The sequence below is a fragment of the Hemitrygon akajei genome, chromosome 13, assembly GCF_048418815.1.
Source record: "Hemitrygon akajei chromosome 13, sHemAka1.3, whole genome shotgun sequence".
NCBI classification, from domain to species: Eukaryota; Metazoa; Chordata; class Chondrichthyes; order Myliobatiformes; family Dasyatidae; genus Hemitrygon; species Hemitrygon akajei.
The window spans coordinates 60,917,613-60,934,889 of record NC_133136.1 but is presented as its reverse complement, the minus strand read 5'-3'; the positions used below and the strand labels follow the sequence as shown (position 1 = coordinate 60,934,889).

At 40.2% G+C, this 17,277-nt stretch overlaps 1 protein-coding gene across 2 annotated transcripts in view; it reads right to left on the bottom strand.

Moving 5' to 3' along the window:
• The window catches only part of LOC140737926 (protein YIPF5-like), a 31,641-nt gene that overhangs the window by 11,376 nt on the left and 2,988 nt on the right, over positions 1-17,277 (bottom strand). For both annotated transcript variants that reach the window (XM_073064736.1, XM_073064737.1), the window contains exons 2-4: positions 9,881-10,005; positions 3,617-3,786; positions 945-1,090 (exon numbers count right to left, since the gene is read on the bottom strand). In XM_073064736.1, the coding sequence (XP_072920837.1) occupies positions 945-1,090; positions 3,617-3,786; positions 9,881-9,993 (429 nt within the window). In that variant the 5' untranslated portion in view covers positions 9,994-10,005. The remainder of the gene's footprint in view (positions 1-944; positions 1,091-3,616; positions 3,787-9,880; positions 10,006-17,277) is intronic.

Sequence of the window (17,277 nt, the reverse complement as noted above, 5' to 3'; positions counted from 1 at the left end):
GACTATACCATATTTAATTTTTCCACCTGTAAGCTTTGGAATTATACTTTGGAATTTTGAATCCAGATTGTTTATGTAAATGGTGACAACTGGGTTCTTCCAAAATGATCACACACACTGTTCTTATTTCCATATTTCATATTACTATATATATGAGTTTATGCCAGCTGTGAGTTACCAGTTCCAATCCCATTGCTGCTTTCCATTTTATAGCTGGTGCCCTCTCCGTTCTGATACATGGTCCTTCACTCCATGCAATCTCATTTTATTGGGGAATCAATACATGATATTTTACCAAAGGCCTTATGGAAATGTTGTCAAGAGCGAATCACCTACACTTGTAATGGAATAACAGTGCGGAAGAAGGCCCTTCAGCCCGCTGAGTCTTTACTATCATTAAGCAGCCATTCACACTAATCCTCCTCTAATACTTCCCACATTTTTATCAACTCCCTTCACATTCAATGACTCACCTACACACTCTGAGCAATTTATAGTGGCCAATTAACCCACCAACCCCCACATTATTGGGAAATGGGAGGAACTGGGATACCCTAATAAAATACAAACTGTTTTTATATAATGGTGCATTAGAAAACTAACCACCATTTTATTGAAATGCAGCTACCTTTTATTTGTCTTTCTCTCCTTTTAAAAAGAATTGAAAGTGAATCAGGCCAAAACTTGACATGCACAATTTTTTTTAAAAGTTTAGCCAGTCATTATGAATAACATGAGCCATCAAGTCAATAATCTTTCTGTGATAATTTATCTTGGGCATACAGTGACATTCCTGGGAAAATAAAGAACATTATTCTGGTGATTTTCATGGTGTGGCAAATTAAATTCATATTATATATGATAAAACTTAAAAGAGGAAGCAAATTCTAGAGGTAAATTAAATATTTTTTTCTGATGTCCTTTATATTCTCATTTTCACGCACCAGCAATAAGGTGGCTCCAAATGCCAAACAGAAGACGACTGGTCCTGCCAGATCAGTCTCATTCATAATGCTGCCATCTGCTGGTTTCATCGGATTCAAAACTGTTAACGTTTTTTGCCAGATGTGATCAAAATTGATCCCAATCTCTGTGGGAAAAAGAGCGTGATTTAGGATTCACAAAAAATAGATTGAATACATCAATTCTCTGCTTCCGTCGTCTCCCTTTGGATCTTGTAGACAGTAAGATCACATCATTGTTCTAAACTCAAGGAAAATATGGATCTTTCTATTGTGTTCTCAATAGGACAACCTTCTCAACCTAGGAATAAGATGAGTGGATCGCTTGTAGATTGCCTCCAATGTTACTGAATCCTTTCCTAAATAATGGAATTTAAGCTGCATATAGTATTCCCAGCATGATCAACTTGTAACAACTCTTCTTTTTCTAAACTCCAGCACCTTGCAATAAAGTGCAAAATGCCATTTGTTTTCCAAACTGGTTGCTCTATTTGCATGCAAACATTTTCTGTTTCATGCACCCTTGAAAGTGTCCTGTCTGACTGCATCATTGCGTGGGATAGAAGCTGCAAGGTATCCGGCCACAAGACACTACAGAGGATAGTAGAAACTGCTGAGAGGTTCACTAGGGGGTCACCTTTCCCCTTATTTGTGATATTTACCGGTAACATTGTGTATAAAGTATTGTTGAGGATCCCTACCACCAATCCCACAACGTCTTTGTCCCATCAGGAAAGAAGTACTAGAGCTTGGACTGTCAAACTGGGTAACAACTTCTTCCCCCAGGCTGTGATACTAATGAATACCACTGATGTCTTCTCACTAGGACAGTGAGCTGTTTACTGTTTAGTTGTGCTGTGCACTCCACGTGTATTTTGAATTATATTTTATAAATTTATTTGAGGTAGTATTTTGTTTTATGCGTTGTGTGTGACATATGTATTTGGGTGCAGCGTGCTCCAGAGGAACGCTGTTTAATTTGGCTGTATATACATACAGTCAGGTGACAATAAATTTGAACTTGAATAGTAAGGGTGTCGAAGGCTACCGACAGAAGGCGGGAGAATGCGGTTGAGAGGGAAAATAAATCAGCCGTAATCAAAGCAAAATAAAATCAAAATAAATCAGCCAAATCAGGGCTGGCTGGTGGCATAATGGCATCAGCGCCGGACTTCAGAGCGAAGGCTCCAGAGTTCGAATCCAGCCGGCTCCCTTGCAAGCTTTCCATCCGTGCTGGGTTGACCGTCGAGCTAGCAACTCAGCCTCGTAAAAACAAGAAAGCCTGCTAAAAAAATGTAATCATGACGGCGTCCCAATGACTCCACTCGGAGTTAAAGGCTTTCTTCTTCTTCTTCAAATCACCCAGATTCAGCCTGAATGTACTAATTCTGCTTTTCTGCCTCATGGTCTAATCGCTTCTGAGTTTTACTTCTCCGATATTTATGAAAAACTTAGAAAAGATATTTTCAAACCACTCAAGTCAAGTGTTGTCTGAAACTCCATATACTGGTCTGAACATAACTGTGTACAGGGCTTCAGACCCTTTGAGGAAAACTTTCAGTGAATAATTTTTGCCTTCACATTTTAATTTTATTCTGAATTAAAATAGAGCTGACAGCCTAGATTCTTCTGTTTGTAACCATGCATGTTACAGTGGTAAGTGAAACTACAAGGCTCTCAATGTCAAAGTTTTCAAATATGTATTCAGAGCACAGTGCACCCTCTGTCAGAGTTTAATAAAGTAAATCATAATGGAGCTACCACCCAAATAAATGCTTTATTGGAACCCCGAGTTTAAATTTATAACATATTTCCTTTCCTTGTGCTCTTACTGGATATCAGGGTTGTAATATAAGGAACATAGCAATGACTGAGCTGCCAGATCCATGATTTGATTTAAAATATATGTGAATGCTTCTTGCAGGATAAAGAGATCATTCACGAAAAGTTGTTTAGACCAAATATACTATTCATGAAAAGTGGTTTGAGCTATAACGCCCTTCCCTATAGCACTAAATCGGAAGATAGATCATGAATATGATTTATATTAATAAATGACAGAACCTGGACAATATAAAGGCAAAAATTATATCTGCAACTGCATGACCAGCAGAATATAAATTATGTGTGTGGGCCTTGTAAAGTAATTTGCTTGTGCCATCCATTGAAAATTAATCTGATGAAGGCACACTTAAATAGGTAATGATGGAAACCAGATTTTTTTTTTTGTCTACTCCTTCATAGCCTGATTCCAGTTCAAGCTCTTGTAGGTATAAAATATTTAGACTTTGAATGTTTGACCAACATCCTATGTGATTTACCCCATGAAAAATAATTTTAATATCCCCATCAATGGGCAATTTAGCTGGGTTTAGGTCAATGAAGAAGCCCAGACATCAAACTTATGAAATTCTTTAAAGGAAACAATATCAGGAGTTTGTCACATCAACAATTCTGATTGCACAAACAACTACTAATTGAAAGGTTACCTATGGTAACCTTTATCTGACGACCATCCTTCAGTTAGTGGTTGAGATGGAGGCAATGCCAAGTGTGAAATCAGTGACCGTGCCCGGGGAAATACACTAGGAACCCTTCATCACTTGTACAGATGCCATGATCCAATTCCAAATGACATATTTTCAAAAAATTACCCTCTAAAAGTGGTGGCTCATCATCAGTGCCTCCGAATATTGCAGGAGATTGGCCAAATTGACTGTAGATTTCAGATGGCTGTAAGATCTGTCCTGCATACAGTTGTGAAGTCTGTGACATTGCTGAAGGAACAAATATTTTGGGCTGTGGATGACCATCCCCAAATTCACTGCAAGATAAAATAAGGGATAAGCATTTCATATTAGGATGAAATTTCAAACACCTTTAATAATTTATTCATAAAGTAAATAGCTTTAAAAGGATATACCAAAATGAATTTGGTTTATTGGTGAAATATAATTTAAGGACAATACATTAGAAAAATGGACAGAAAATGTAAGACTCCTTTATGAGAAAATAGGTTTTTAGAGAAATGTTTTGATGTCATCTAAAACACTAGAATGGATTGATGGTTAGTAAACATCTCCTTAACCTGTTAAATAAAATCCAAAATAAAACCAGAAATGCTGGAAGCATTCGCAGACTTCACATGTTTAAAAGGGAGGAAAACAGCTGAACAGCTGTTAAAATACGACCCTTAAGTCACACTGCACTGTCTAGTTTTTAAAAGGTAGCTAGTGAACTTTCTGGTGATGACAAATATTGTTAGAAACATTGAAACATAGAAAACAGGAGCAAGAATAATCTATTCAGCCCTTTGTCCTACTCCATCATTCAGTACAATCCTATTGATCATCCAAATTAGTACCCAATTCATGCTTTCTCTGAATTTCCGATGATTTCTTTAGCGTTTGGAAGAATATCTAACTCTTTTGTGAATAAATTTCAATGATTTGGCCTCAACTGCTTTTGTAGTAAAGTACTCCAGAGTTTCAACTTTTTGAGTAAAGACATTTCTTCTAATCTCAGGTGTAATCTTTGTCTGTGACCCCATATTACCCCATCACTGAAATAATCCTTCCTGTAATGTCTGTTCTGTCCCATCTTGTTTTTATAAACACAGTGAGGTCCCCTCATATTCTCCTAAACCCCACTGGTTACCAGTCCATCTGCTCCATTCTCTCTTCATAAACCAGTCCAATGATTCTTTGCTACACTTCCTCCAAAACAAAAAGATAATGAGACTAACACTGCACACAATGCTGAAGGTGTGCTCTCACTATCCCCTGTACTCAATTCATTTCCATATGAAGGTCAAAATGCCACTCACCTGTTGCAGCTGCATGATTAACTTTACTGAGTGGTATACCAACCCTCCCAAATCTCATTGCACCACCCCCTTCCTGATCAATTGCCATTCGGATAATGACCTGCCTTGCTGTTTTTGCCACCAAAGTCAGTGACCACACATTTCTCGGCATTGTTCTGCACCTGGCATGAAATTAATCACTCTGATAGTGAGAGAGCATAGGGCCAAAGAGCACAGCCTCAGAACAGAAGAATATCACTTTAAAACTGGAATTACTTTCACCAGAGGATGGTGAATCAATGAAATTCATTACCACTGATAGCTATGGAGGCTAAGCCATTGGGTATATTTAAAGTAGAGTTGATAAGTTCTTGATTATTAAAGGCATGAAAGGTTAGGGAAAAAGGCAGGAAAATGGGTTTGACAGTCATGATGTAATGGCAGAGCAGATTTGATGGGCTGAATGGTCTAACTTTGCTCCTATGTTCTATGGTCTTATAATCCTTAACTAATTGGATTTTGAACCAACCTGCATAGCCCCAATCAGTACCTCAGTATAGCCACCCCATGACAATTTGATTACTTTGCACTACAATGTACCCTGACTTTGACATGTCTGTCCATGGCCTCCTCTACTGCTGTGAAGAAGCCACACTCAGGTTGGAAGAGCAACACCTTATATTCCATCTGGGTAGCCTCCAACCTGATGGTGTGAACATTGATTTCTTGAACTTCTGGTAATTGCCCCTCCCCATTCTCCTTCACCTTTTCTCCTTGCCTGTCCACTACCTCTTTCTTCCCTTTTACCCAAAGCCTTCTGTCATTTCCTATCAGATTCCCCCTTCCTTTCACCAATCAACTTCCCAGCTCCTTACTTCACCCCTTCCCCCTCATGGTTTCACCTATAACCTATTACCTTGTACCTTGTAACCCCCCCCCCCCCCCCCCGACTTTCTTACTCTGATTTTCTGATTTAATTTCTTTTCTCCAGTCCTGGTCTGAATCATCAACTGTTTACTCTTTTCCGTAGATGCTGCCTGACCTGCTGAGTTCCTCCAGCCCTTTGCGTGTATTACTTTGATTTCCAGCATCTGCAGATTCTCTTGTTTTTGATTTTCTTTTGTCTTACTTGTGTTTTCTCTTGTAATAATTGTGTATAATACAGAGCTCTTTGAAGAGGTATTTCTCACAGGTTGGTGGCCATTATTTAAAACAAGCGCTTCATGAGCATTTGTCCATTGTATCGGGCCTATCAACAGAGCTCTATGAAGAAGTGCTTCTCACAGGTCAGCGGCATTTATTTAAAAAGAGTGCTTCACAAGCATTTGTCCTTTGTATGGGGCCTACCTGTGGCATCAACAGAGCTCTACAAACTAAATAAAAGTACAGAAGGGATAAGCAGAGTGGCCATTGTTGGGAATAGGCCAGTGGTGAGAGTAGAAGAGACAGGCTTTGGCTCGAAGGAGGCTTCGGCTCAGAAGAGGTGTTGGCTATGTGTAAAGCGTCTGTTAAGGTTTCCGTTTTTGTTTTTTTCCCCTCTCTTACTGTACCATTTAAATGACTGTGGTGTGCTCTTCATGCTGGATTTTGGAGAACTGGGAGACCCAGAGTCTCTCAGGTAACTGCATCTGTGTGAAGTGCACCCGGCTGCAGCTCCTTGAAGACCGTGTTAGGGATCTGGAGCAGCAACTAGATGACCTTTGGTTTGTACGGGAGACTGAGGAAATAATTGATCAAAGTTACAGGGAAGTAGTCACCTCAAAGCTGCAGGAGCCAAGTAGCTGGGTGATGGTCAGGAGACATGGATGTGCTGGCATTGGAGAGGATACAGATTAGGTTCACAAGGATGATTCCAGGAATGAAAGGGTTATCATACGAGGAACATTTGATGGCTCTAGGTCTGTACTCGATGGAATTCAGAAGGATGAGGAGGAGATCTCATTGAAACCTTTCGAATGTTGAAAGGTCTAGACAGAGTAGATGTGGAAAGAATGTTTCTCATGGTGGGAGGGTCTAGGACAAGACAGCACAGCCTCAGGATAGAGGGACACCCTTTCAAACCAGAGATGTGGAGAAATTTCTTTAGCCGAAGGGTGGTGAATTTGTGGAATTTGTTGCCACATGCAATTGTGGAGGCCAGATCCTTGGGTGTACTTCAGGCAGAGATTGATCGGTTCTTAATTGGACATGGCAACAAAAGTTTTGGGGAGAAGGCGCGAAACTGGGGTTGAGGAGGAGAGAAAAAAAGGATCAGCCTTGATTGAACAGCGGAGCAGACTCGATGGGCCAGATGGCCTAATTTTGTTCCTATGTCTTATGGTCTTAAGGTCTAATTTATGTCTAATTTATGATTTTCTTGTGAATGTTGCATATCTGATGTTATGTGCCTGTAGTATTGCCACAAGTAGGTTTACATAATACTTGCACATTCATTTACTTCTGCAAGATAATAAGCTTGACTTTGATATATGTGGTCTGTGGTCCAAGCACTCTGTTGTACCCCACTAATCTCTGCCTTCTACTTGGAAAAGTTCCCCTTTATTCATACTGATCACTTCTTGTCTAAAATCAATTTGATATCCATGTCACTAAATTGTCACCAGTCTAAGGTCTAATACGAGATCTCATCAAAGGCTTCCTAAAAATCTAAATACACCACACCTAATGTTTTTTCTCCAACAACCTACCTAATTATATCCTTCCTAGAAAATTCCTGAAAATTTGTCAAGCAGGATTTCCTTTATATAAATCCATATTTACTTTGATCTTGTCACTGTTTTCCATATTATATCTCTAATTATGAATTCTAACATTTTCCCCAATAATAATATCTTTTTTCTTTTTCCCTCTTATTTCTAAAAGAAAAAAAAATCCTGCTGTTACATTAGCTACAGTCCAATCCAGTGAAAGTTATCCAGGGTCTGTAGAATGTTGGAAATTGACCACCAATGCATGTACTATTTTTGGTGCCATTTCCTTTAATACTTCAGGATGCAAATTCAGGAAGTTTACTTGTGTCCTCTGTTGTGAAGGTAGGTACAAAGTATTTCTTCTATTTGCTGTTTCTTTATTACCCATTATGAATTCCTCTCTTTTTAACTCTTGGGGCCTACTTTGATCTTTATCTATTATTGTTCTCTTCACATACGTATAGAAAATTTATTAGTCAGTTTTTATGTTCCCTGCAAGCTTACTCTCATATTCTATTTCCCCTCTTAATATTACTTCATTTGTCCTCCTTTGGAATCATAAAATCTTCTCAAGTTTGTTGATTTTCTAGCCTATATATATATATATCCTTGGATTTAATTCTACTACTACTTCCGGTGTCTGCCATTGTTCCTCTGCTTTCTTCCTGTTTTATTTTGGTGCTCTACATCAACACAGATCCTAATTCAATTCCAACTATAATTACTGCCATTTTTAAATTAGATGGTATCGCACCATACTAATGCATTCCTTTCTGCCACTTCTTAACCTATTGCTCAGTCCTACTTGTTCAGCCTAATTGCTAACTAAACCCACAAAGAAAGCGTCCACTTTGCCTAACCTATGCAGAATCATAGTATGAACATTATCTTTTTGTCTATTCAAATGCTACATTTTTCCTTTTCTGTGTAGGTTGAAACAAAATCATAATAGCATTGCAAGGTATTAATAAAGTTAACAGATCTGTGGGAGAAAAAAGAATTCCTCTGTGATGATGTGACTGTTTTTTTAAAAAAAACAAATAAACAGGATTTAATATCCATGGACAAATCAAACTGAAAACTCAGCTTAGAATTTATTGATAGTGCATTATTCAAAGATTGATTTTTACATGTTTCAAAGCAGACATTGACACAAATTTTATTGCTTAATATCAAAGAACATATTAGGTGTTTGCACAGAATCAGCAGTGTATTCATTTGTTGTGTCACACATTTGTTGTGTCAACAGTATCTCTGAAGCATATTTGGCACCCATCACTGAAATAACGTTGGAGACCAGGATGGCAATTTTCTGCTGCATTGCAGCTTTCTAATCAAGGTGAGCAAAGTTCACTGGGCCATAAAAGCAATCAAGCCACTGCAGGGATTAAACTTAAAATGGTGAACTTATCTTAAGCTTTTGTATAACTTGTGTTACGCCATATGGGGTGCTTAAAATGATTACAGTCTTCGCAGGGGAGTAGAAAATAGAACCCTGAAGGTGATCTGATAGAGGTTCTTTTAGAAACATTATAAAAATTCCCTTAAGGTTTTAACAGAACTGATCTGCAAAACATGGAAAGGTGTTAAATGCATTTGCTAGACACATGATATAGTGATGTACGTGCGTCAAAATCTACACTAAAGTTTAATTCATTAACTTCGCACACCATCACTATTGGGATGAGTGCATTGTGGGCTGAGCCAGCATTTAAGTGCCCGTTCCCAAGATGTCCTTGAGAAGGGGGTAATGAACAGCCTTCTTAACTGCTGCAGTAATTGAGGTGTGGTTTTACCCACAATGTTGTTAGGGAGAAGATTCCAAGACTTTGACCCAACAACAGTGAAGGAACAACAATCTATTTCCAGATCAGGATGGTCTGTGACTTGGAGGGCAACCTCCATGCAGTGATGTTTTTATATTTATGTTGCCCCTTGAACTTCTGACTGGTAGAGGTCATGGATTTGGAAGATACTGTACAAGGGGTCTTGGTGAATTGTAGCATTGCTTCCGGTCGATGCTACTAATGGCTGTGGCTGTGACAGTATAGTACATCGATGGTGGAGTGAGTGAAAGATTGTGGTTGGGATGCTTATCAAGTAGGCTGCTGTAAAATGTTGAGGTTCTTGAGTCTTGTTGAAGCTGCACTCATCCAGGCAGGTGAGAGTTTCCTATCATACTCCTGACTTGTTATTGAGTATGTGACTACTCCAGTTTCTGGTTAATGGTAGCCCCCAGGATATTGATAGTGCGAAATTCAGCGATGGTAATGCCACTGAATGTCAGGAGCCGGTAGCTGGGCTTGATGCTCAGTCTTGCAAACAAAGACAAATTGTTACCATTTTATTTTCACTTACACTTGTGTGGTAAATGCATTAACATCAAGCATCAAACATATGGTAGTCTGTATAAAATGGCTTACCCCCTTGATGCTTGACTATTGCTGCCTCCATAGTCATTAGATGTGTTTTCTTGGCCATTAATATCATAATTTGATTGATAAAACTCTGGATTCAATTGATCAAAAGCAGACATCCTGGAAAAATGCTACAAAACAATAATATAATTAATCTTGCATGGCAAATTCAAGAATCAACTGCAAGATCTCCAGATGAAGTAAAATATAGAATTCTTGGCAGATGCAGCATTCATGGTAATGGAGATGGGAACTGTTAATAAAATGCTATCATCAAACACATCTTTACCTTACTCCTCCCTCTCTCTGTTTTCCACAGAGGTTGCTCCCCCCATGATTTCCTTGTCAATTCATCCCTCCCCATTGATCTCCCTTCTGGCTCTTATCCCTGAAAGTGCCTATTCACCTCCTCCTTCACCTGTATTCAGGGCCCCAAACAGTCCTTCCGAGTGAGGCAACACTTCACCTGTGAATCTGCTGTGGTCATCTATTGTATCCAGTGCTTCCAATGCAACCTCCTCTATGTTGATGAAATCCGCCATAATTTGGGAGACTGCTTCGTGGAGTACCTCTGCTCTATCCGTCAAAACCGGAACTTCCTGGTGACCCGACATTTTAATTCCAATTCCCACTCCATTCTGACATGTCGGCCTATGGCCTCCTCTTGTGCCACATTGAAGCCACTCTCAGGGTGGAAGGGCAATACTTCTTACTCTGTCTAGGTACCTCCAACCTGATGGCGTGAACATCAATTTCTTCTTCTGGTAATTTTTCCCTCCCCTTCTCCCTTCTTCTATTCGCCACTCTGGCCTCTTACCTCTTCTCCTCACCTTCCTATCACGCCCCCCCACCGTGCCCCTCATTCTTCTCTTTGGTCCATGGTTCACTCTCCTCACTTATCAGATACCTTCATCTCCAGTCTTTTACCTTTCCCAAATTCCTGGCTTCACATATCGCCTTCTAGCTTTCCTTCTTCCCCTCCCCCCACCATTTTATTCTGGCATCTTCTCCCTTCCTTTCCCGTCCTGAAGAAGGGTCTCGGCCCAAAACGTTGTTCATCTACATGGCTACTACCTGACCTGCTTGAGTTCCTCCAGGTAGGTGTGTGTGTGTGTGTGTGTGTGTGTGTGTGTGTGTGTGTGTGTGTGTGTGTGTGTGTGTGTGTGTGTGTGTGTGTGTGTGTGTGTGTGTGTGTGTGTGTGTGTGTGTGTGTGTGTGTGTGTGTGTGTGTGTGTGTGTGTTGCTTTGGATTTCCAGCCTCTGCAGAACTTTTTGTTATTAAAACTTGTTACTGCTACTGCTTTGGATATTCTCCTAATATTTTTAGGAAGTCAGCTTCCATTGGCATGACTCCACTGAGTTTGACTGGAACAAGCTTATACTCTAAAAGTACTGGATGGTAAACTACAGGAATAACAATCTACTTAACCCTTCACTTCCCCTTATGCCAATAAACCAGTCAGCATAAGTATTCTGGGTTGGCCACTACATGTCATACCTGAAAGGTGTTAAAGCAGAACATGCTACAAAGGCTTGTCACCATTCCAATGGACAAACCATTAAGATGAGATATAATCCTACATCTAGAGTCCCAGAATACGGGAGTCTAGGGCTCAAGGTGAACTTGAATAAAATTATGCCTATCTTGTTATGCCTATCACTTATGTCACAAAATATAATAAAGGGTAAAGAACAAAGCAAGCTTATGTCTGTAGAAAGAGGAAAACAATTAACTTTTCGGGTGACCTGGACCACCTGCCTAGATAACTGACATTGGATAAGGGGATGAGACTTTTACTGAGAGGACAAGATAACAATAATTGGTTCTCTTATTGTTTTTGCCTTTAGGTCTCTTTCAGTAGTCTATTTTTCTTGGGATGAGATGGGGTTAAGGTGGTATAGTAAGGGAGGGAAATAGCAGTCTGGTGGTGATTGCCAGTGGTCCATTTGTGAGTCTGTGATAGCCAGGATGGAGATGGTGTAAACTATCTTACAATTCAAGTGGGTCTGACATGGCCACAGCACCTTTTGGTGGGGGATGGGTGGAGGGTGGTGGGGAAGGAATGAACTGTTTCTGTTTCCATAAATGCTGTCTGACTGAGCAACCATTCCCTGTATTTTCTGTTGTTACTTTAAATCAACAGCATCCACAGTATCAACAATTTTCACCAATTGTCTCAAGGTCAAAAAATGGATTTACTTTGAAAGAACAAAAATATCCAATATGACATTTCTTTAGCCCTCTAGTTATAGACTCTCCAAACTGTGAAAATAGTACTCCACTATCTAACTGATCGATTTTCCTTACTATTTTGTAATCACTATTGAAGTCACCTTTAAACCTTCTAAATTCCTCTGAAGATAGACCTGTACAATATAAGCAATGATTATCCAATAAATCCTAGTTAATTTGTAAGAAATTGGTTGTAACGTACTAAAACAGCTGCAAATAAGATTACCCTTTTACTGATGTGGTCACATCCAGAGTGCAGGCTGCATATACCAGATGGGTAAGCACCAGGAGAAGCAAGGGAAGTCAGCTGTTAGTGGCCATTCCCTCAGCAACAAGTATACCCCTTTGGATACTGCTGGGGAAGGTGATGTATCAGGGCACAGGGACAGCAGCCAGGCCAATGACGCAGTTACCAGCTCCGAAGCTCAGCAGGGAACAGTAAAGTCAGGTAGAGTGACAGTGATAGGAGACTCAATAGTTAGGGAGATGGACAGGGGATTATGTAGCTGCAAAAGAGACGCTATCATGGTGTGTTGCCTCCCAGATGCTAGGGTCAAGGATTCCACAGAACAGCAGCAGAATATCCTGAAGAGGGAGGGTGAACAGCAAGGGGTTGTGGTACACATTGGTGCCAATTGCATAGGTAGAAAGGAGGAAGGGGTCCTGCACAGTGAGATAGAAAAGAGACTGAAGAGCAGGACCTCCAATGTGGTAATCTTCAGATTGCTCCCAGAGCCACATGCTAGTCAGGGCAGGATTACGATAATAGTACAGACGTATGAGTGGCTGAGGAGCCAGTGCAGAGGGGCAGTGTTTCAGGTTCCTGGATAATTGGAACCTTTTCTGTGGCAGAGGTGACTTGAACAAAAGGGACAGATCACACTTAATCTGGAAGGAAACTAATATCCTGGCCAGGAGGTTCACTCATGCGACTTGAGAGGGTTTAAACTAGTTTGGCAGGGGGATGGGAACAGAGCACCAACTCAGAAATTGGAGGCATGCAGAGGAAGGTAGATGTCAGGGCCAGTAAAAGCAGGTAGGAGTAAAGTGATAGATACAATAGGACTGATAGTTTGAAGTGCAGGTATTTTAATGCTAGGAGTATTATGGGTTAAGTTGATGAATTTAGAGCATGGTTCAGTACATGGAACTGCAGTGCTGTGGCCATCACAGAGACCTGGTTGAGAGAGGGACAGGAATGGGTGCTTAACATCCCAGAAAAGATAGAGAGGAATGTAAGAGGTGGGAGAGTTACTTTACTAATCAGGAACAATATCACAGCTGCACACAGAGGGGACATAATGGAGGGCTTATTCATTGAATCTATATGGGTAGAATTTAAGAGGTTTGTATGGGGTAGAATTTGTTTGATGTATCCAGGAGGGTTTCTTAAATTAATATGTAGGTACGGTAGTCTAACAAGAGGAGGGGCTGTACTGCACCTGGTGTTGGATAATGAGCCTGTCCAGGTGACTGATCTTTCAGTAGGTGAACAGTTAGGGAACAGTGACAACAATTGCTTAAGTTTTAAGATCGCTATAGATAAGGATAAAAATTGACCTTGCAGGAGAGTATTAAAGTGGAGAAGGGGAAAATATGAGAGATTAGGCAGGAACAAGGGAATTGATTGGGAACAGCTGTTTTTGGCAAGTTCATGTGTGGAAGATGTTTAAAGACCAACTGCACACAGTACAGGACAGGTATGCTTTAGTCAGAAAGAAGGACTAGGATGGCAAGGTAAGAGAACTTCGGTTGTTCTCCGATCTTGGCAAGTTACTTGGCACCATACGAGGAGACATCAACAGTGCACTGTTAATTGCAGTGCGTCCTCTGAAAGCATTCATCAATCACCTGAGCTACACATTTTCTGAATTATTTCTAAGAAAACTTTGGATGTCGAGGGAGGTGATGAATTTAGTCAAGAAGAGAAAGGAGAAGTATGTCACATTAAGGAAGCTAGAATCAGACAGACGCCTTGAGGATTATCAAGAGGGGAATTAATAAAACCAGGAGGGGACCAGAAAAGTTCTTGACAAGTAGGTTTAAAGAGAATCCCACGCTTTCCAGACATCCATCAAGAACAAGAAGATAACCAGGGAGAGGGCAGGCCCACTCAAGGATAAAGGGAGGAACATTTACTTCGATGCAGAGGATGTGGGTGAGGTCCATAGTGAGTACTTTACATTAGTATTTATCAAGGAGAAGGACATGGAGGACAGGGAGATCAGTATTGATATGCTAGGGCATTTTGAGGTAAAGGACATCCTTTGTGTTGGGCCTCTTGTGCTGAGTCTCTTAAAGAGCATTAAGGTGGGTAAATCCGCAGGGCCTAATGGGATCTATCTCAGACTATTGAGAGGGCAAAGGGAAGAGATTGCTGGGCCATGGACCCAGACCCTTATATCCACTCTAGTTGCAGGTGAGGTCCCAGAGGACTGGCAAGTAGCTAATACTGTCCCATTGTTCAAAAAGGAAACAAGGGATAAGCATAGAAACTATAGACTGGTGAGTCTCACATCAGCAGGAAAATTACTGGAGAAAATTCTTGAGGATAGGATTTATAAGCATTTGGAAAACCATGACCGATTCAGGGAGACCTAGCATGGCTTTGTGTGGGCCAAGTCATTTCTTACTAACTTGATTGAGATTTTTGACAAGGAGGTGAGGGTTATTGATGAAGGCAGAGCTGTGGATGTTGCCTATGTAGATTTTAGTAAGGCATGTGACAAGGCCCCTCATGGGAGGCTCATCCAGAAGATTAAAATGCATGGGATCCATAGTGATTTGGCCATTTAGGTTCAGAAGTAGCTTGTCCCCCAGAAGTCAGAGGGTAGTGGTCAAAGGGACTTATTCTACCTGGATATCTGTCATTACTGGTGTACTGGGACTTCTGCTGTTTGTGTTGCTTATACATAGATGACCTTGATGTAAATGTAGACTGGTGGGTTTGTAAGTTTGCAGATGATGCAAAGATCGGTGGTATTGTGGATAGCAAAAGAAAACTGGCAAAGAGCACAACGGGATATAGATCAGTTGCAGATATTGGCAGAGAAATGGCAGATGGAGTTTAACCTGGCTGAATGTGAAGTGTTGCACCTTGGTAGGTCAAATGCCAAGAGGTAGTGCACTGTTAAGAGCAGGATCTTAACAGTGTCTGCCTCGGTATTTTTTCCACTCTCTTTTTGCACTAGTTATTAAATTTAACTTTTATATGTATTTATTGTAATTTATAGTTTTTTATTATCATTCTACAAAACAGCAAATTTCACGATATATGCCAGTGATATTAAACCTGATTCTGATTCTGAGCAGGGGGATTTTAGAGTCCATGTTCATACCTACACAGTTTGATAGGGTGGTTAAGAAGGCATATAGCACGCTTGCCTTTATTAATCGAGGCATTGAGTTCAAAAGTCAGGAAGTTATGTTGCAGCTTTATAAAACTCTAATTAGGCTGCATCTGGAGTATTGCATACATTTCTGATCACCCCATTAGAGGAGGAATGTCAAAGCTTTTGAGAGGGCGCAGAAGATGTTTACTAGGATGATGCCTGGATTACAGGGCATGTGCTATAACGGGAGGTTGGACAAACTTGGGTTGTTTTCTCTAGAGCGGAGGAGGCTGAAGGATGATATCATAGAGGTTTATAAGATTATGGGAGGGATAGAGAGAGGAGACAGACAGTATATTTTTCCTAGGGTTAAAATGTGTAAAACCAGAGAACATGCATTTAAGGTGAGAGGAGGTCATTTCAAAGGAGATGGGAAGGGCAAGTGTTTTACACAGAGTGGGGAATGCCTGAATGCACGGCCTATGGTGGTGGTAGAGGCAGAAACATTCGAGACTTTTAAGAGTCATATAGATAGGCACATGAATGTGAGAAAAATAGAAGGATACGAACATTGTATAGGCAGAAGACATTAGTTTAGTTAGCCATTTGATTACTAATTTAATTGGTTTGGCACAACATTGTGAGCCGAAGGGCTGTTTCTTTGCTGCACTGTTCAATGTCCTATCTTCTAGGAGAGAAATAGAGCCAATACACAAATGGAGCAGAGGGTCAGTAGAGAGCCTTTTGATTATGCGTTGTTATTCACTGAGATTATATCTAAATCACAGAATGGTTACAGCACACAAGGTCACTCAGCCTGTCCATTCCTTATCTTTCCTCTGCAAGATCAATCCAGCTGGTGCCTCTTTTTCCTGTCCTCTCCCCACCATTCTGAAAATTCTTTCCATTGATATACTGTATTTATCCAGGTCCCTTTTGAACACTGCAATTGAATCCATTTTCACAGGTACCCAGTAGACTGCAGTCCAACCATTATTATATCATCTGAATCTTTGTCACTGTATCTTTCCTTTTCTTACCAAGTAGAATCATGTCCATCTCTATACTCTGCCAAGACTGCTCAGAATTTTAAATACCTCTATCAGGTTTCTTCCCAGCTTCTTATTTCCAGGAGGACAACTCAGGTTTTCCAAACCAATTCTAACTATTGTCCCTCATCCTGGAATTTTTTTGGTAAAACTTTTCTGTATCCGTAAATTAATTGTCTGTCTTCTTTTGTGTTGTAGCCCTTAAAGTTATCAATCTGTTTTAAAATTAATGATTAACCTGTGTCAAAGACTTATGGCACTATTTCTGTGTAGGGATATATTTTGAAAGAGGATTGACTCCAACCTTTAGACTGTGCCCCCTAGTCTTGACTTGCAAAACTGTGCAATTTGCTGTCCATTATCTACCTTATCATTTCTCATTAATAAGTTATATACCTTGATCATTTTACTTCTTAATCTTCTAAATTCAGTCTTAGTGTGTATAGTAGCTCCTTACAAATGAACTCTTTTATTCCAATTATCGCCTTCTCCAAGGCTAACATATCCTTCCTAAAGTTGTGGTGCCCAGAACTGCTTTCAATACTGCAGTTTAAGGCTTGTATAGTTGCGTAACTTGCACCCCTTTGTTTTATAGCCCTTGCAGTCCTGCACCCTCTTGCATTAGAGGGCTGCATTCTATTGGCTTTTTAAATTACTTTTTATATTTAATATTTATATTAATGATCATGCTTCTTTGCTCTTGTACTATTTGTAGATTAACTCAACAAAACAAATCCCAGCAAAATCCCAACAACAGATGTTCTACAAATAAAGGGCTGAACTGAGTTG